At 35.9% G+C, this 21,779-nt stretch overlaps 1 protein-coding gene across 3 annotated transcripts in view; it reads left to right on the top strand.

The window, feature by feature from the left end:
• STK38L (serine/threonine kinase 38 like) overlaps window positions 1–19,293 on the top strand; it is an 80,872-nt gene extending 61,579 nt beyond the window's left edge. For all 3 annotated transcript variants that reach the window (XM_034936139.3, XM_008954293.4, XM_055095817.1), the window contains 11 exons: window positions 2,327–2,449; window positions 3,120–3,203; window positions 6,547–6,670; window positions 8,506–8,660; window positions 9,016–9,118; window positions 9,290–9,351; window positions 11,329–11,446; window positions 11,889–12,012; window positions 13,318–13,413; window positions 16,140–16,231; window positions 16,325–19,293. In XM_034936139.3, coding sequence (XP_034792030.1) covers window positions 2,327–2,449; window positions 3,120–3,203; window positions 6,547–6,670; window positions 8,506–8,660; window positions 9,016–9,118; window positions 9,290–9,351; window positions 11,329–11,446; window positions 11,889–12,012; window positions 13,318–13,413; window positions 16,140–16,231; window positions 16,325–16,452 — 1,209 coding nt within the window. In that variant the 3' untranslated portion in view covers window positions 16,453–19,293. The remainder of the gene's footprint in view (window positions 1–2,326; window positions 2,450–3,119; window positions 3,204–6,546; window positions 6,671–8,505; window positions 8,661–9,015; window positions 9,119–9,289; window positions 9,352–11,328; window positions 11,447–11,888; window positions 12,013–13,317; window positions 13,414–16,139; window positions 16,232–16,324) is intronic.
• The last annotated feature ends 2,486 nt before the right edge of the window (window positions 19,294–21,779 follow it).

Below are 21,779 nucleotides of genomic sequence, written 5' to 3'. Positions count from 1 at the left end.
TGCAACACTGATTCTAAGACTAAAATCGTGGAATCAATTTTTTTTAAGTAATGTAACAATGTTATAGGTGATGCTCATTTTTATAGAATTATGTGTTCCATACACTTGTGACTCTCTCTTTTTGCTATTAAATGGCTGTGCCCAAAACCACATAAATTGTGTGAGTGCTGCATTATACAAACTACTAGACAATTTATGAAACTGTGTATAGTGAGGTCATCTTTTCCATTCAGATTAAGTAGGATTTCTGCAACTATATCCAACTGTACTGTTTTATAATCTATAAAGGGAGAGATTCAAAATACTTTCAAAATTCGTATTCTTTTATGTAATTTAAAAAAACCCCTCCTCACTACTTCCTTAAGGACATGATACTATAGTGCCACCAAGTGGCCTTTTAAAAATTAGTCTTAAAATTTAAAATCAGATACTTTTTAGAGCTATCTTTTGTTTTACTAGTAATTTATTTTTTTATTATTCAAAAGGTATTTTTGAACACCTATGTGCAAAAAAGGGTATTTGTCATTGCATTTAGGTAAAAAGCAGCAAAAAATAGTCTTCACTATTGTTTCAGGCCACATTTGTTTTCTTAATTATATCAATGTAATTTTAGCTTCGTTAAACTGATATTTAAGTAGCTTCCCTTAAAGCAGGAATTTGCCAGTGTTGGTATTTCAGGAATTTTATACACACACACACACACACACACACACACACACACACACACACACACATATATTTGAGATGGAGTTTCGGTCTTGTCACCCAGGCTGGAGTGCAATGGCGGGATCTCAGCTCACTGCAACCTCTGCCTCCCGGGTTCAAGTGATTCTCCTGCCTCAGCCTCCTGAGTACAGGTGCATGCCACCACGCCCGGCTAATTTTTGTATTTTTAGTAGAGACGGGGTTTTACCATGTTGGCCAGGATGGTCTCGATCTCCTGACTTCATGATCCATCCACCTCGGCCTCCCAAAGTGCTGGGATTATAGGCATGAGCCACCACACCCGGCTTATCGCCTCACTTCTTACTGAAAAAAATAATCTTTCATTGTTGTTTGCTTACTTTTTCCATAGTACCATTGTATTTTATAATCAATATCAGATGTGGAAAAAGACATTTAAAAAAAGACATTAAAGACATTAAAAAAAGACATTAGGCAAAGCCTGTTAATTTGTGTACTTGATTTTTATCTTCATTACTGTCATAATTTACACCATTGGTGTGCCTTAGTGTATAACTTCATTTAGCTGTTTGAAGACATTTCTTGATTTCATCTTCTTAGATTAACTTTGTTAGAAGTATCAGAATTCCACTGCATTGATAATACATGTTTACATACATATTTCTAATTAATAGTTCACCTAACCCTTTTAAAAACAGATATATACAGGAGTAGGGAGAGGCTATACCATCAGCTGCATTTAGAAGCAATGTTTCTAAGCTGTTACTGTCATTTTGATTTGTCTGTCCCTCCAAACTGAACCACTAAAAGCTTGGCAGGATTCAGTTGAAGATGAACAGGAGTTAAATTTTTTCACTGATATTGTTTCTTTTCCACTTAGTGTTTCCTCTACTAGGAGCTAACTATGTCCAAAAACAGAATTTTGATTGGTGAGGGTGAAAAATGAAGTTTAGAACAATAAAATAAATGCTTGTTCCAAATGTAACCTGCAGGTATTTCACAGTATTGCTTATTAATGGAAGTTATTTTTTGTGGTCTTTGTAGAATCAGTTATGAAATTACCAACTTGGATATTTTAATGACTTCTTCTTGTAATTGTTTTTGCAATTTTATATTTTCAGGAAGTTCTATGCCAAGTCTCAAGCAGTTTATTAAAATTTGCCCAAGAGTAAATTCTACCACAAGTAAATCTCTTTGGAAACACTACCATTATGTTGTTATTTTATTGTCACAAGTCTCAGTAGTTGTGAAAGAGCAACCTTGGAAATTAAGGAATTGAAGCAAAGCAGATTTCCTGACAGAATAAAAATCAGTATCAGAATACCATTAACATTTACTAACATTTAATTTTTATTTATGGAATTGTTACCATATAGATGAAAGAATAAGTTATACATATATATATATATATATAGACAAATATGATGGACTAAATTACATATTTAATGGAGTCCACCTCAAAAGTAAAGATTTATCGGTTGTTAAAAATTTTAGAAAGTTTTCTTTAAATTGTTTTAGCCTAATAGTATATTACATATTAGTGCTATCATTTATTTTTACGTGTATCATCTTTTAATACTAGAAGCTCCATCAAAACAACCTAATTATAAAATCATCCGTTTAAATTGTCTTTTTTTAATAGAAAAAGTTACGTCGATCACAACACGCTCGCAAAGAAACAGAGTTCTTACGGCTCAAAAGGACCAGACTTGGCTTGGATGACTTTGAGTCTCTGAAAGTTATAGGAAGAGGAGCTTTTGGAGAGGTGTGCTTCTTTTTAAAAGTCACTACTGCTGCAAATATATATCTTAAGATAATTTAAAATATGTGTTAAAATATAATTCCTGGCTGGGTGTGGTGGCTCACGCCTGTAATCCCAATACTTTGGGAGGCCGAGGCGGGTGGATCGCCTGAGGTCAGGAGTTCGAGACCAGCCTGGCCAGTGAAACCCCGTCTCTACTAAAAATATAAAAATTAGCTGGGCGTGGTGGTGGGCACCTGTAATCCCAGCTACTTGGGAGGCTGAGGCAGGAGAATCGCTTGAACCCAGGAGGCAGAAGTTGCAGTGAGCTGAGATCCCACCATTGCACTCCAGCCTGGGCAACATGAGTGAAACGCTCTCTCAAAAAAAATATATATGTGTTTGTATGTGTGTGTGTGTGTGTATATATATATATAAATATATATATAAATATATAAATGTATATAAATATATATAAATATATAAATGTATATATAAATATATAAATGTATATATAATCTATATAAATTATATATAAAATCTATATAAATATATATAATATATAAATATTTATATATATAAAATTCCTGAAATACCAATACTGGCAAATTCCTGCTTTCTTTAAGGGAAGCTACTTTTCTTTCCTGAACAAATAGTAGTGACTGTTTTATAATATATGTTTTTTATCTTTTAGGTGCGGTTGGTCCAGAAGAAAGATACAGGCCATATCTATGCAATGAAGATATTGAGAAAGTCTGATATGCTTGAAAAAGAGCAGGTATGAGTTCTTTAACACATGTAATATAAAGGAGCATCCACTGACGCGGTGTTAAGAGTGTTTATATTAGAATTTTTAAGAAGCAGTTTACACATCTTACTACATAAGCTATTAATTTTTTGGTAGCCTGTTTTAGTGTTTCTCAGTTCTTTTAAGGTTTCTTCTAAATTTATAATCTATGTATTAGTCTGCTTAGACTTCCATAACAGAACACAACAGGCTGGTTAGCTTAAACAACAGAAACTTATTTTCTCATAGTTCTGGAGGCTACAAGTCAAAAATGAAAGTTTGGGCAGGTTTTGGTTTCTGGTGAGGCCTCTCTTCCTGGCTTGCAGATGGCAACCTTCTCACTAAGTTTTCACATGGCCTTTCCTTGGTGTGTGCGGGGACACACACTCCTGTGAGAACTCTCTGGTGTCTTTTCTTATAAGGACATTAATTCCACCCTTATGACCTCATTAATTAACCTTAATTAATTCCCTAAGGGTCCATCTCCAAATACAGCCTCACTGGAGATTAAAGCTTTACTCTATGAATTTTGTAGATGCATGAACATTCAGTACATACCTTCTGAAATACCTCCTTTTCTGACTACAATGAAAATAAAGGACAGTTCTCGGCTCCCAGAATCCCTGTCACATATCAGATGATCAAAACTAGTCTCCTGGAAATTTGCTGATTTTACATATTTCTAAAATCTGTAACCTTGTAAATATTCTGGGCTCTCTGCATGTTTCCTGTGCCTTAATGCAGTTATAAGGGGTGGCTTCGAGTAAAGGAGGGATGGCTTTTTGAATATTTAAGGAGAGAAATTGTGAAATGGTCATTTTCAGGTGCGGGAAAGCAGACCTGGTAAGGAAATGCAGTTGAAGGCTCATTGAGATTTGCAGTCATGAATTTAAAGTGAAACCCACTGGCATAGCTGGGTGATTTTTCACCCTAGTTTCAGTTAGGTTAAGAAGGTAATAGGAACCATCAGGAGACAGGGTTATAGGGGATTTTGTTGATGACAGGCTATGATTCCCCAGAGGGAAGAGGTTTGGAAGGCAAGGAAGGTTGAGATACTGAGTTGGATTAGAGAACTATAGATAATGATGGGAATATAGCAAGACCCCATTCTCCACAAAAAGGAAGAAAAAAGAAAGATAATGATGGCAATAAGGACTTGGGTAAAGATGCATAGCCTCAGAGACAGGGAGGGCAACAGGAATCTAACTTAGCCATAATGGGATTAGTCCTACTAGGGTATAATAGGAAGGACAGAAGGAAGCAGTTAGTTCCAGCTGTAGTGTAGACACCAGCCAGCCACATGTGGCTACTGGGCACAAATTGGGATATCCAGCAAATAAGACTTGGTGCAAAAAAAAAAAAAAAAAACCATAAAATATTTCAATGATTTTTATATTGATTACATACTAAGGTGATAATATTCAGATATATTAGGTTACATAAACTGTATTATTAAAAATAATTTCACTCTGTATGTGGCTTCTAGAAAATTTAAAAATTACATACATGACTTGTGTTACATCTGTACTGGACAGCCCTTGGTCTACAATATTTTGTGGGAAGTTAAGGAGCCTCTGGACCACTGCTCTTTCCTGTGGGGAAGTGGGGGGCGGAAATCTCTCCGTAGCCTAACGTCTAGTTGCCTTTGCATTTTGGGGTTGTTTTTTACCCCTGTATAAATTAATTTGCATTTGTTACCACTGGATTTTGTTTTAGAAAGCTTTTTTCTACTCAATTCTAATACATCAATATTTTAACTTTTATCACATTTATTTTAATGCAAACCACCCCCACAAAATTAAATACCAACTGATCTCCTCACTGTTGTTCTACCAGATTACCATAGGTCATACTTTCCAACCTTTGGATCCTGTTTTGGAAAGGGATCCTGTAATTTGGCTTTAAACCATTTAAAAATAATCAAGCCATGTTTATGTTGTAGCTGTTTTCCTTACACACCAGAAGCAACACCAAAGTTTAGGGCTTTTCCTTACCACCTTAAATTGCTTCATGAAAGGTAATAGGTAGGCACTCTTGCTACCACTTTTCACTTAATGAAACAGATCCATAGAAATTATAAAGTATTTTCATGCCAGAAGACAAGTTCTTATTCCTCAACTCTTACGCTTTGATCTCAGAATATTTACTGCACTAGGAGTAATTCCAAATATGACACTTTAAGTAGATCATATTTTATTATCATAGAAAGGTTTACAAATGTATGTTCTCATGTGCTTTGGACCAGAGTTTTTAACGTTGCACAATGAAAATAGCAAAAGCATAAATCAAATCTTATTAATCTTTGGAAAAAGTGTATAAATATATTAATGCAAAAGCATCTGCAAACTGACCAGTTATACCAACCCCATAAATTATCCAGTTTATAAAATGTTCCAGTCTATAACATTTTCACATGATAGTATCTCTAGTAATTATGTGTCCGAGAAATCAGTGGCAAAATCCCCAAAAGTTACACAAATTTGCTTTAGCTAACATTTATAGATATGATAGGTTTTATAACAATAATATAAAGTTACTATAATTGTTACTGTTTCTTTAAAAAACACCAAATAGTGATCAAGCTGGGACCTTTGTTTAACAATTAAAAATAGTTTGCTATTTTTAGCCAAGCTTAGGTTTGCTGTACCAATTTACAGGGCATTGCTTACTCTTTTTTTTTTTTTGAGATGGAGTCTCGTTCTGTCACCAAGCTGGAGTGCAGTGATGCAATCTCGGCTCACTGCAACCTCCGCCTGCTGGGTTCAAGCGATTGTCCTGCCTCAGCCTCCTGAGTAACCGGGACTACTGGTGTGTGCCACCATGCCTGGCTAATTTTTTGTATTTTTAGTAGAGATGGGGTTTCACCATTTTAGCCAGGATGGTCTCAATCTCCTGACCTCGTGATCCACCTGCCCTGGCCTCCCAAAGTGCTGGGATTACAGGCGTGAGCCACTGTGCCCGGCCCTGCTTACTACTTTTAACTTTAAAAATCACACTAGTGCCCTAAATGTATATGACAAAGCCAGGATCCTAGGCTGGGTAGAGATTCTGGTTAAAAAGTTGTTAGACTGATTCTTGCTCTACCTCAGAGGCCTTAGCTTCACATAATATACCTGTTGACCTCACCTTTTCAGACCTAAAGATATAAGCTAAAATAAACTATTTCTTGAGGTTCTCCATATTTGATGAGAATACGAACATTCATATATGTATCAAATCTTCTGAAACTCCATTTTTCCTTCATTAACTGTTATGGATGGATAGGTGTAAGAGATGAGTTTAACAAATGTGTGATGTATTTACAATTATTTTTTTCAAAAATATATTCATCTAGGTGGCCCATATCCGAGCAGAAAGAGATATTTTGGTAGAAGCAGATGGTGCCTGGGTGGTGAAGATGTTTTACAGTTTTCAGGATAAGAGGAATCTTTATCTAATCATGGAATTTCTCCCTGGAGGTAAAAGCAAACATTGTATCAATGACAGACTGATACAAGCACATCTTTATATGCAATAATAATTTTATTGGTGAGGTTTACTTTTATATTCTTTGCTCTGAGGCTTTACATAGTCACAGTTTAAAAATATTTACTACCATATTGATGCTCATTTTTACCACAAAACAGATTGTTGTGAAGGAATGATAAAGTTAGCACATTTTAAATATTACCGTTCTGGGTTCACTGTATATAATTAGATTGTTATAAGTTGTGTTAGTTTATTTTGTGTTGTTACAAAAAATACCTGAGACTGGATGGGCGCGGTGGCTCACGCCTGTAATCCCAGCACTTTGGGAGGCCGAGGCGGATGGATCACGAGGTCAGGAGATCAAGACCATCCTTGGCTAACATGGTGAAACCCCGTCTCTACTAAAAATACACAATATTAGCTGGGCGCAGTGGCGGGCGCCTGTAGTCCCAGCTACTCCGGAGGCTGAGGCAGGAGAATGGTGTGAACCCGGGAGGCGGAGCTTGCAGTGAGCTGAGATAGCGCCACTGCAGTCCGGCCTGGGCGAAAACAGCGAGACAGCGAGACTACGTCTCAAAAAAAAAAAAAAAAAAAAAAAAAAAAAAAATACCTGAGACTGTGTAATTTATAAAGGAAAGAGGTTTAATCATTGTTCAGCAAAGAGGGCAAGGGGACAAGAATGGCAATGGAGGGCAAAGAATTCTGGGTTTTGTTTTGTTTTGTTTTAATTTTTATTTTTTGAGATGAAGTCTCGCTCTGTTGCCTAGGCTGGAGTGCAGTGGTGTGATCTTGGCTCACTACAACCTCTGCCTCCCGGGTTCAAGCGATTCTCCTGTCTCAGCCTCCTGAGTAGCTGAGATTACAGGTGCCCACCACCATGCCCAGCTAATTTTTTTTGTATTTAGTAGAGATGGGGTTTCACCATGTTGGTCAGGCTGGTCTCAAACTCCTGACCTCAAGTGATCCACCCACCTCAGCCTCCCAGAGTGTTGGGAATACAGGCATGAACCACTGCCCCTGGCCCCCTATTTTTTTTAAAGCCTCAAAAAATACATGAAAAAAATGTAATCAGTTGTCAATTCTGTGTTGTAAGTGCACCAGTGTTTACAACAGTTAAAACTGTTAAAACTTTTAAAATTCCTTGAAAATAAAAGAATGTCTGCAGGTGCCTTTTTTAGTGGGATAATGTCCCACTAAACTCTAAAAGAATATATTTGGTTTCCAGGTGCACTTATTCTAATTTTTTTGCAGTTTGACATTTTCCTCAGCAGTTAATTCTAGAAGTTGAGTGGTAGATATTACTTCATTATCAGCTCTTTTGTGATTTGATTTCACATGGTCTCTGCCTTAAAACCATTAAAAGTCATGAAACTTCTGCTATGCAATAGCACTTTTATTTGGCCTAAGATGTGGTTAGAAATATACTGGGTAGATCATAAAATGCAAACCCAGGAAAGCTAGCTGGGCATGGTGGCTCATGCCTGTAATCCCAGTACTTTGGGAGGCCAAGGCAGGCAGATAGCTTGAAACCAGGAGTTTGAGACCAGCCTGGCCAACATGGCAAAACCCCATCTCTACTAAAAATACAAAAATTAGCTGGGTGTGGTGGTGCACACCTGTAATCTCAGCTACTTGGGTGGCTGAGGCATGAAAACTGTTTGAACCCAGGAGGCGGAGGTTGCAGTGAGCCACGATCACACCACTGCACTACAACCCGGGCAACAGAGTGAGACTCTGTCTCCAAAAAAAAGCAGGAAAGCTTTTACAAGGTATTCCACCTTTGAGGCATTTTCAATAATAATATATTTGACTTTCCTTTATTTAGGTGACATGATGACATTGCTAATGAAGAAAGACACCTTGACAGAAGAGGAAACACAGTTCTACATTTCAGAGACTGTTCTGGCAATAGATGCGATCCACCAGTTGGGTTTCATCCATCGGGATATTAAGCCAGACAACCTTTTATTGGATGCCAAGGCATGTGAATAAACTGGTGAATTACTAGGCTGTTGATTATTTTTTAGAGCAGTAGAGCTGATTTTGTGAATGGAAATCAGCAACTGCAATTTAGAATATTGCTAAACAACATTATATGATAAGGTACTAGGAGAGGACTTGGGAATGAAATGACAACAGGGAATATGGCTCTCTTTTTATCTCTCTCCATTTTCTACTTTTAAAAATCATCATCAGATACTTAAAATTTTACATTTTACGTGTATAAATCCCAAGCTAAGAATTTTTATTATAATTGCCATTTAATAGAGGAGTTTATAACAAGGCTTTTTGTTTTCAAAGTTAATATGATCTAATTTTACTGGATTTTTTTTAGGGTCATGTAAAATTATCTGATTTTGGTTTATGTACGGGATTAAAGAAAGCTCACAGGACTGAATTTTATAGAAACCTCACACACAACCCACCAAGTGACTTCTGTAAGTTTGGTTGTTGTTTTTCTTCTTTCCCCTGGTTAAGATACTGTAGAGAACAGAAGGTTCTTTCCCTTTCCCCACTCCTTAATCCACTGTGTTTTAGATGTATATGTATTTTCTTTTTGTGGAGAGCATTTTTCCCTCGTGATTACAGTTCCATATTGTTGAAATTAGCATTTCAGAACATGAACTCAAAGAGGAAAGCAGAAACTTGGAAGAAGAACAGGAGACAACTGGTGAGTCAACCAGTTTTTAAGAGAATTTTGTGCCTTGGTTCTAAAATCTTACCTGGTTTTAACTTGATTATTTTTATCTTTATAATAATTAGTATTTACTTCATAACAATGATAGCACTTGCTCTGGGATCACACAGTTTTCTTAGTTTCTCTGTTAAGTTTCCTTGCCTGTAAAGCAAAGTGTTGGTTTTTACTTTATAACTTTAGAGTAGTTTACTGAGCATACCTACAAGTAAGCTGTTTACTAGTAATTAGCACTTCAAATAAAACTCACTGAGGTGAATGCAATTGTAATGAATGCCTTGTGATTTCCATTTTTCCATTTTTCATAACTGTGTTACAAATCCTGATACAACAAATATCAATCAGCAAGTAAGGTGGTTGTGAGTTTCTAAAAACTTCTTTATAGACAAAGTAAACAGGAAGTTTGGGATGTAAACAGTGTTACAATAAAACAGATAAAATTTGAAAAAGCTGGCTTTGTCACAAATTTAATTACTCCTTTAATATAGAATTACATTATTTTTAACCCCGTACTATTTCCTTTCTATAACTGAGCACATAGAAGAATTGCTTCCCCTTTCTCCTCTTTCCCTTTGTCCTGTTAACATGGTCCATCAACAGTCTACAGGTTAAGAATGTGCCTTAGGATTTTCTTTTTCTCATTTCTTATAAAATGCCTGGCATATACGGACACTCTATAAATACTTGTTCAACCAAATGATGAAAGGAAAACTAATTCAGCATTCCCTCAGGAAAGTAAATAGACTGAAAAATAATAGGCTAATACCCTCTAAAACCAAATAAAATGACCTTTGCATTATTGAGCTTATTATCTCATTAACCTAAGTAACTGCAAAAACTTGTAAAACATTTCAGTATTTTTAAATGTATTGAGTTACACATTAAGGAGAAAAACTTTGTTCTACTTTTAAAATGTGTCCATTTTAGATCAGGTTTTGCAGTTGAGAATAGTTGTAATATTCCCTATTTTTAAAGGGGAAAAACTGAATACTGCTTAAAATTATGGTGGGGGAATTCTGTACCCCCCTATTTACAAAATACAGGTGATTACTCAGGTGTGTGTTTTATTATTCTCATGGCCAGTAGTTGCCAAGCCTTAGATCGAGTGTTTCCCAAGGGAGAAGTAGAGAGGACTCAGTGTTTGGGGCAGGAAATTTCTTTAGCACCTGGATTCCCTGCCCTGTAAATGCCAGTTATGTCACTGAGATGACAAAATCTGTGGTCCTACATTTTGCCATGGCCCCAAGAGTACTACCCCTAGTTGAGAATTACTGCCTTGTAGAAATCATTTTTGTAAGATTTTATATGAATTAAGAATTAAAAACTGCATAGCTTCCTAATGGATAAGCAGTACCCTGGAATTACATTTATAATGAAAATACCTCATGCTTATTTTTGTAGTTTGTAGTTTACAAAACACATGCAGTTTATTGTTTCATCTTCATATCAACTCTATTAGGGCAGGTATTATTATTCTAGTTTTATGTAAGCAGAAGCTGAGCCTCAGAGAAATTGAATAATTTGCCCAAGAACACATTAGTAGTGAGTGGGGAAGCCAGGTCTTCTAGGTTCAACTTTTTCATTCTTTTTGAAATAGACTGAAGGCTATATATATAAATAACTTAACTGAGCTTCTTGTGGGGGCAGAAATGATATATTCTTATAAAATGCCTGGCACATATGGACACTCTATAAATATTTGTTCAACTAAGTGATGAAAGGAAAACTAATTCAGCATTCCCTCAGGAAAGTAAATAGACTGAAAAATAGTAGTCTATAACATATTATCTGACTCACTACCTACCACTAAGCCTTGCACATGATAAACATGCAAAATAAATACAAGTGAAAATTTAACTCCTCTGTATGTTGCTTTTTCCAGTAGTAAGCCATCCTCAGATAGATATTTTTTAAATGTTAAGAATGCTGGTTTGACGAGTTGCTCCTTTGTAGGCATATTCCACAGTTGGGACACCAGATTACATTGCTCCAGAAGTATTCATGCAGACTGGTTACAACAAATTGTGTGACTGGTGGTCTTTGGGAGTGATTATGTATGAAATGCTAATAGGTATGTTTTATCATTCATTTCTGTACAAAATATATACATTTCCTTGAGTGCCATTGTTTGAACATATTACAGATATCATTGACTAAAATATTTGAAGTCTTTTAAGCTTAATTCTGATGTTCCCCCAATGTTAAATACATACTGATCAATACCAGTGAGCTCCCCACGGATCCCGTTTCAGGAAGGTGGGTATTTAACCCAAACTCCCACGTATAAAAGTGGTTATCTACATAGCTTTTCAGGTAAAAGGGGAGGCAGTGCTTTGAATCCTTTATTTTATTGACTTTATTAGCAATGTGATTGTAAATTGATGAATGGTGGCATTTTTGACTGTTAAATAGAGCACTCAGGGTTGTTTGGTTTCTTGTCGCACATGTTTGGTGGGTATAAACTTCACTGCTCACAAAGCTGATGAAACATTTTTGATTTATTTGATACATAGGATATCCACCTTTCTGCTCTGAAACACCTCAAGAAACATACAGAAAAGTGATGAACTGGAAAGAAACTCTGGTATTTCCTCCAGAGGTACCTATATCTGAGAAAGCCAAGGACTTAATTCTCAGGTTAGTGGTTAAATTCCTAGAGGAGTTCATAGTGTCTTAAAACTTCCTAAGAACCTAAAAGACTCATTTCACTTTTGTGGGGGAAGAGGGGATACCACTGATGTATACAGTCAAAGAGATCAATAAAGGTGTTTTTAAAAATGTAAACTCTTAAAAGGAAGTATGCAGAAAAAAATGTAGGAATTAAAAAGAGGGAGGTCTTGTATTGCTTCTGTTACTGATATATATAAAAGCAAAAGGTCACTTCTGTTAGAATGCAATGACCTAATTCCATTAAAGAGAAAAAGGAAAATGTTAATAGCAGATTCCTGTCATGAAAAGTATATATGTAAAATCTTCTAAGCAAAAAATTCCATGTGTTCCTCAACTAATATGAAGTGTTTTGGTACTGCTGTGAATGGCTGGAAGGAATATAAATTGGGACAACTTGTGGGAATAGCCAGTTGGCAGCATATTATTTTTTTTAAATCCCTAAACTATATATGACCTTTGACCCAGAAGTTCTACTTCTAGGGATTTCGCTTATGCAGATAATCAGATACGTATAAAGATTTAGGTACACTATGATTTTCATGGTATTTAATAGTGAAGATTGAAAACTATTTAAATGTTCAACAGTAGTGGACTGGCTCAATAGTAGACTGTCTATAATACCTCTATATGTAAATTTTAGAAAACAAATTTATTGGCCGGGCACAGCAGCTCACGCCTGGAATCCCAACACTCTGGGAGGCCGAGTTGGGCAGATCACAAGGTCAGGAAATCGAGACCATCCTGGCTAACATGGTGAAACCCCGTCTCTACTAAAAATACAAAAAATTAGCTGGGCGAGGTGGCGGGCACCTGTAGTCCCAGCTACTCGGGAGGCTGAGGCAGGAGAATGACATGAACCCGGGAGGTGGAGCTTGCAGTGAGCTGAGATCACGCCACTGCACTCCAGCCTGGGTGACAGAGCGAGACTCCGTCTCACAAACAAACAAACAAAAAATTTATTGAAAAATATTTAATGACTTTGGCAAATTTTCTCAGTATATCAAGTGAAAAAAAGCAGACCTAACATAGTAACTATGGTAGCAACACAGTATTTTTAATATTGTAAAAGATTAGCATATTTACAGTAGTTATCTCTAAACAGTGCACTTACAGATGATTTTTATTTTCTTCCACATTTCCTACAATAAACATAGTTAACATCAATAAAAGAAAAACATTATATTTCTTTAAAAAAGAAATATTTGAAGTAATGCAGCTAGAATACTTTAGATGTAACTTGTGTATGATAATTTCTCTGTTTCCATGTTGTAGATTTTGTATTGATTCTGAAAACAGAATTGGAAATAGTGGAGTAGAAGAAATAAAAGGTCATCCCTTTTTTGAAGGTGTCGACTGGGAGCACATAAGGTATGTTCCTAGGCTTTGAATGGGAAAGGTCTGAGTAAAAACAAATTTCTAGAGTTGGCAATTAATTTACCTCTGATTCTGCTAGATTAAATACAAAAGTAACATATAATGTCATTAAGTGCAGTGTTTTCTGGATTATGTAAGTGAGTGGGACTATTGTGGCTACAGCTAGATGACTCATTTTAGGCTAACATCCACTTTCAGGGAAGAACATTGGGAAGCTGTTTAAATTCTTATATTCATATTCACAGTGAAGGCTGTTAGCACATGAAACATGTATTTACATTTCACACAGTGACCCCTCATTTTTGTCCTTGCTGTAATATACCACATACTGTCTCCTTAATTAATTTATAATAAGGTGCAGTCCCTCTTTAAACAGTGGTTGGGCATTAAATAATACAAGTAACTTTTAAGAATTTGCTTACAGTTGTTAATTGTGAGCATTGGCTTTTTTCAGTTTATGGCCAAACTACCATTGGTAGTTCTGATCTGTTCTCCACACAGCAACAGTTTAGAAGCATAAATCTGGCCATGCCACTTTCCTGCGGCCTTTTGCACTTGGAATACAGTTAAGAAGCCTTCACTGCTTTCTTAGGACTGCAGGATATGGCGATTGCCTCATCTGCAGGAGTTGCATCTTGGATGGCCTCTCCTACTCCTCTTCCCACCTCTAAGTTTTGCTATTTGCTATCCATCCTGACTGAAATGCCCTCTCCCTGCTGCCTCTACCCCTACCCTGCCTAGCTGGCTCCTTTGCATCTTCCAAGATAGCTTATGTGTCATTTCCTTGGTACAGCTCTTCACTGGAGAACCTGCTGTGTGCTAGGCACTCTGCCTATTATTATTACTTAATTTTTTGAGACAGGGTCTCACTCTGTCGCCCAGGCTGGAGTGCTGTGGCATGATCATGGCTCACCGCAGCCTCGACCTCCCGGCCTCAAATGATCCCCCCACCTCATCCCCCCAAGTAGCTGGAACTATAGGCGTGTGCCACCACGCTCAGCTAATTTTGTTGATTTTTTTTTTTTTTTTTTTTTTTGTAGAGATGGGGTTTCACCATGTTGCCCAATTGCCCAGGCTGGTCTTGAACTCCTGAGCTCAAGCGATCCACCTGCCTCGGCCTCCCAAAGTGCTGGGATTACAGGCGCCTAGCCCACTCTGCCTGTTGTAATAATAGCTAATTTTTAAAAATCATTTATTGTGTCCAGCACTGTTTTAAGTACTTTACTTGCATTTCTCATCTTATCCTCATATAAGCTCTATAAAATAGGAACTGTTATTATCCCTGTCTTACAAGTGAGGAAACTAAGGCACAGAGAAGTTAAGTAATGTGACTATAGTGCTGCAGCTAGTAATTTTTTTTTTTTTTTTTGAGACGGAGTGTCACTCTGTCGCCCAGGCTGGAGTGCAGTGGCGTGATCTCGGCTCACTGCAAGCTCCACCTCCCGGGTTCACGCCATTCTCCTGGTGGAGGCCTAACTCTTAACCACTATGCTGTATAATACTATACACACATAACTTAATTGAATAGAACTAGAATACCCTCCCTTTTACAGTGGGAAGGATGCTTAGAGACTGCCAGTTCTCTTGGTTTTATAATGAGGGAACAGTCATGGAGCAGGGATTTGGCTGCCTAAGGTCATACTGCTAGTTAATAACAAGGAAGGTTAGCTCTCAGGCCTCCAGGGTTCTTTCCTCTACACTAGGTTTATTAAAGTAGTATACTAAGTATAAATGAGTTGGAATAATTCTGGTAAAAAATATATATGGTTTTAAATAATTTGGTAAACTTAGCACCTAATAAATCCAATAAATATTTGTTGAAAAAACAGAAGCAATAAAAACTGATAGCTTCTTTTAACCATTTGTATAGCTAAACTTTTTAGCATGATAAGAAGGCATTTTCATGACTGGTTTCTTTTTAACTGAGTATCTTTGATTCTCTTAAAATTTGTATGACAGAAGTTTTTGCATGCAGATTTCATCACAAATATATATATAGTCCCTTCACCTATGTGCCCCTTATTTTCTCAAATGACTTTCAATTTATGGATTGTCTACTAGTAGAATTCTATTCCTAAATCAATTAAGAAGGATCCTGTCCTCATAATATCTCAAATACTTTATACAATTATACAATCTTTTAAATAAAACCTCTTCTTTTACTTTTCATTAGCTCATTTTTCCACTTAAAAAAATAGGATGAGAAAGCCTTGGGTACAGAGATATAAAAATGGCAAGTAGGTGGAGATGCTTAATGGATACAAAAAAAATAGAATGAATAAGACCTATTACTTGATAGCACAAGAGGGTGACTATAGTCAATAATAATTGTACATTTTAAAATAACTTAGAATGTAATTGGATTGTTTGTAACTCAAAGGATAAATGCTTGAGGGAATGGACACCCCATTCTGAACGATGTGCTTATTACCCATTTCATGCCAGTATTAAAACCTCTCATGGACCCTATAAATATATATACCTACCACATAACCCCAAAAATTAAAAAAATATTTAAAATTCTAAGTAAATGAAAACATTTTAATAAAAAATTATACTCAACTATTTTGAACTCCCTTTAACTAATCTCAAATCCACAATAAATTTCCTTGGATTTTCTAGTATCTGTAGAATAGTATGCAGAATTTACAAGTAGAATTATTTGCTGGAAATTGAGAGTTCAAGAAAAGTTACCATGCCTACTTAATACCTTTTTATAGGGAAAGGCCAGCAGCAATCCCTATAGAAATCAAAAGCATTGATGATACTTCAAATTTTGATGACTTCCCTGAATCTGATATTTTACAACCAGGTAAGACAATCTGTAATGTAACTAACCCTATTAAAAGTCTTTGAAGATGATGGCATTTCACTAATGAAATTCCTTTAATTTTTCTCTTTCTAGTGCCGAATACCACAGAACCGGACTACAAATCCAAAGACTGGGTTTTTCTCAATTATACCTATAAAAGGTTTGAAGGGTTGACTCAACGTGGCTCTATCCCCACCTACATGAAAGCTGGGAAATTATGAATGAAGATAACATTCACCCATAACCAAGAGAACTCAGGTAGCTGCATCACCAGGCTTGCTTGGCGTAGATAACAATACACTGAAATACTCCTGAAGATGGTGGTGCTTATTGACTACAAGAGGAAATTCTACAGGATTAGGATTTCTAAGACTACTATAGGAATTGGTTGGCAGTGCCAGCTGGCTCTTTTTTTTAATATTTTATTATTTTTGTTAACTTTATTATATGAAGGTACTGGAATAAAAGGAACAGACATCCCTTTCTAACTGCACTGCCTACATGCGTATTAAGGTCCATTCTGCCTGTGTGTGCTGTGGCTTTGAACTGTAACACCTCTAATCAATTCAGGAGAAACACATATCATTTAAAGCAACATAGGCTAACCTGTAGGTAACACTGCAGTATTGATGTTTTACTGCAAATCTTATGGGTCTAGATAATCAGTAAAAGCCATCTTCCATAGTTGGTGTTAGAACATTGCCCTATTGGTTTGGACATCTGTAGAATATATATGAAGACAATTTCTGTAATGGTTTTAAGAGATTTAAAAAGAAATTCACTGGTTCTTTACAAAATAGAATTTATCATCAAGTTATTACACAAACTTCACAGTAAGGAGTGACAAGTTTATAATAAGGAAGAGAAAGTTTAACACCTTCACTCAAGCACTCCACTAATATATTTACGTTGCATTCAGAAATACTGATGACCTTCATATACGTAGTCTGTATACTCATAGGGAGATGTACTGTATTATATAACATGTAAAGTTGTTTTTCTTGTGACAAGAGAACTTCTTTTTTTAACAAGAGGACATGGCATTATTTTAATTTGATTATGGTGAGTTGAATTTAAGACATGACCATGAAGGCTGCTTGTAGAATTAGTGTATTTTTATTAAACTATTTTTTTAAATGTCAAACTTCTATCATGTAAATGGACTTATAGAGAACAAAAAGCTATTTACTTTGGTTTTCTAGAAAGTTGTTACATATCATGGCTGGTTAACTTTTATTTCTTTTGATGAAAATTTTTCCTTTGATAGTACTTGTATTATTGTGCCATTATTTTCTTATGCTCCAAATGTACCAAAGATCTTGAACAGAGTGGATGTTCACAACTGAGTAGAATTTTCCTTTCCTGTGGGCATGCTGTATTCAGACCTGACAGATCTTTGATAGAGGTCAGCTTATTAAAGGGCAATATTGTTCGTGTTTAGCTACATCACTGTGGTGAATATAGATGGAATTAAGGAAGTAAATGCAGGCCAGGGGGTTGTGATGAGAGGATAGGGGAGATAATATCAGCATCAAATTCTTTGTCTCTCTCTCTAAGAATTAAATAATCTTTTCTAGCTTAATATTTTAATTCTAATTCAAACAACTCTCTGAGGTTTTGGTTTCATTAGTAATAGTTGAGGAATAATATACTAGCAAAGAATGGCCCAATGTTTGTCATAACTGTTAATGGATGAAATTTTTTAAAGATACAACCATGATAACCATTATAAATGATCTATGATCAAAATCTAAAGTGATGAATTATTTGTAGGAATGTCTTCCTAATGGGGAAGAATTGCATAGGAGCATTATGCAAATCTACACAAGCGTTTATAAATGTTGCTGCTAGGTAGCTCCACAGTGTTTCATAAGGCCATCCTGTTTCCCCCAACTCCCCCATTTTTGATTTGTTTCTTTTTAAATATTTGTTGAGTACTTATGTGTTTATCTAACAGTTCACTTCCATTTTTCTAGTCTGGATTTTTTGAGTATTTAGGAAAGAGAGCTATTAAAAACTCTGGGGATTTCTCAATGTGACTAACTCTAATTTTTCTAATTACAACTGCCTTTAATTAACATAATATTAACTTTTGCTGAGGTTTATGAGATTTTCTCACCCCACATCGCTCCCCTTTTTTTAAAAAGGACTGTTTTGCTAGTGTGATAATGAATAGGTAAGATATGAGATAATTGCAACATTGTCTAGTTCTAGTATGGTAACTATTCTTGAAATGGTATTGAAAAATACCGTTAATTCAAATTGACAGAGATTGATAAAAAGAAACTGATTTACCTAAGTTTACTTTTTAATTGCATAATAGAGCATTTTTTGTTTTGAGTTCCTTCATTCTTATTACCAGAAAGAGCTTGCAAATAGTTTTACTTTCTTGGCACTGGAAGGGTAGTTCTGGAAAGCTACTTTGTTGAGAGTCTCATTCTTCCCTGGAGTTAATAGAGTGATTCACAATCTTTGGGGTTTTCTCCTCATCAAAAGCATTTCTTAAGTGCCTATCTAAAAGCAATTAAAGACTGTGTCTGCCCTTTAGAAGCTAAGAATTTGATTCATGATGCAAATTAACTAGATAATTTGCAAAGTACCCTTGAGATTGAATTTTCTCTATTATACATTTCCCATATTTCAGGTGAATAATTTAATTTAAATGACAAAACCCTATCTAGTCAACTGGGCATAATGACATTTTCTTTAAATTAGACTCTATTTTGAATTAAAAGAGTTTTATTATAAACTGTGTGTTTTTGGTTTTTCTAAGTATATAGAAAGCTTGTATAATTCAGATTTATCAATTTCCTGATTTAATGTAGACTTTGACTTTTTTATTAAAAACCTTTGTATTAAAGCAAGTTATGTTATTTTTCTTTTATGCATTTATTACTAACATAGCTTTAAATCTTTAAATGTATTGAAGCATTGTGCTGTCTGAAAATAAGGAATTGCTTATAAACCAGCCACTTCTGAATACAATATGTAGCTGATTTAATAAGCTAGTTAGTGAATGGAAAGTAAGTGTGGAGTATTAAAAATGTTCTTTGGTTGGTAAAGCCTAAGATAGGGTTTCATTTATTTCTATACTTTTTCTGTTTTTTAAACACCTGCATATTTTTATGTAAATCTCTAAATTTAAAATATTTTAAGTACATTTATTTTTGGTGTTTTATTGTATAAAACCTTAGACAATCAATCAGTCAGTCTTTACTGACAGGAGCAGCAGCTATCTGTCTTTTGCTGATCTACAAATAAATGAATTGAGAATTTAGTCCATAGAGGTCCCTGGCTACCAAACACATTCTCCTTTGAATTGTTAAAATTCAGAACATTCAAAATAACTGTTTTGCTACAACCCATGATTATTTTCCTGTTGTGTTTATTTAAATTTACTTTCTCTTTAGAAGTGCACTTATTTCTGAAAAATCTTAATGAAACAAACGCTCAGAACAAATATAAATATGAGACACTTGGGACTACTAGAGATATTTTAGATTTTTATGAAAAAAATGTGAGGGGATATTGCTGCTTTAAAAAGGAATAAAGTAATAAAAATATATCTCAGCTATTTTTTTAAAGCAATATAATTCAGCATTTGTCTAGAAAAGTAATCATGAGGCTACTGAGTTTGGTGTTCAGTTACTGAGTTTCAAAAATGTTTTGGTGGCATGAGGACAAAATTTCATTGAAGGTAAGATAAGAATAAAAACTATGTTTACAAAATTTCTGTTGATGAAGTTTTTTGGTTTTATTTTTGAGTTTTGAGATAGGTGTTACCCAAAACTCAAGAAAGACTATTTAGTTAATGTAAATTACTGTCTAACTTTTACACTTGAAGATCACATCAAGAACAAAATATTTGAAGTTTGTATTTAAAATCTCCATTCAAATCTGTAGCTAAAAACATATAGGCTACACGAACTGTGCTGTACTTTCAGGTACTTATTGGATGCATAGCTTATATACAACTACCCAACTTGGTCAAAACCAATTAGCAAGCACTAAATTGAAAATGCCTCAAAATAGCATAGGAATATGTGGCCCAGGTACCACTACCTCCCGTGCTGTGGAAGACACTGACAATCATCATGACTTTTTCCACTGAGCCTTGAGGAAGCCCGTGGGAATCCCATTCAGCCTCATTGTTCTCCAGCTGTTCCCTGACATACATCATTTTAATAATGCCACTGTCAGACACAACATTGAAAACACTGAATGTTAAAATTTGGGCATTACAGCAAACTCGGAGACTCTAAATTCATCTTTCAAAAACATCTAGTGATACAAAGAACTTATATTTGTACACAAAATGCCTTCACTTGTTTTTTACAACTACTCTGTAATTACATAATTACCATCATTTTATAGATGAACATGAGGCTGAGTGATTGTGACTTGCCTAAAACACAAGTAATAAGTTGCCCTTGAACCCAAGTCCAGTGTTCCCTACTCCTCCAAATCATAGAGTGAACTCCATTGACAAATTAACTTCATTGACAACTCATATGCTTCTAGGATCTCAGGAGTATACATGGAGTGATAGGGCCAGAGTTATTACTTTGCATACTTTTGACCACAAGTGACAGAAAACACAAGTAAAAATGGCTTCAATGATAAGGAAAGCGAGTATCTTATGTAACAATAAGACACAAGATAGCTTCCAGAGTAGTCATTTTAGCATCTCACAAACATCAAGGAATCCAAGAGCATAAACCTGTAGTCCCAGCTACTCAGGAGGCTGAGGCAGGAGGATCCCTTGAAGCCAGCCTGGGCAACCATAGCAAGACCCTGTTTTCCATTTCTCTACTTTGTCATGACAAGGGTGTTGGCTTTGTCCTTGGTCTTGTTTTCTCAGAGAAGCTAGATGACTACAGAGACTCTAAGCATCAAATCCTCACACAACAGGTAAGGCCTTAAAAAGAGAAATACTTCTGCATTTCCACTTTTTTTTTTTCTTTAAAAGAAAAAACAACAGAGTCTCACTCTGCTGCCCAGGCCGGAGTGCAATGGCGCGATCTCGGCTCACTGCAACCTTCGCCTCCCGGGTTCAAGCGATTCTCCGGCCTCAGCCTCCCAAGTAGCTGAGACTACAGGTGTGCGCCATCATGCCCAGCTAATTTTAGTTTTGTTTTTTTTTTAAATTTTTTTTTTTTTAGTAGAGACAGGGTTTCACCATGTTGGCCAGGCTGGTCTCAAACTCCTGACTCCAGGTGATCTGCCCACCTCGGCCTCCCAAAATGCTGGGATTATAGGCGTGAGCCACCATGCCTGGCCTTGCATCTCCACTTTTTAAGAGCAAGGAAAATCTTTTCCAGAAGCATTCTAAGCAAAGTAACCCTCACATCTTATTGTCCATGAATGTGCCATCCATGTAGTCCTAAACCAGTACCTGATGGGCAATTGATTTAAAACTAATCAAGCATCACGTCCCTTCTACTGGGATGAGACTAACCTAAAGAACATGGCCACATGATACCAGAACCAAATTAGGGTGCCTTTGACAAACTACAAGGTAATCAAGATGATGCCACACAGGTTTATT

The sequence above is a fragment of the Pan paniscus genome, chromosome 10 (genome assembly GCF_029289425.2).
Source record: "Pan paniscus chromosome 10, NHGRI_mPanPan1-v2.0_pri, whole genome shotgun sequence".
NCBI lineage: Eukaryota > Metazoa > Chordata > Mammalia > Primates > Hominidae > Pan > Pan paniscus.
The sequence above is the reverse complement of the archived record's forward strand: the minus strand, read 5'-3'. Positions and strand labels throughout refer to the sequence as shown.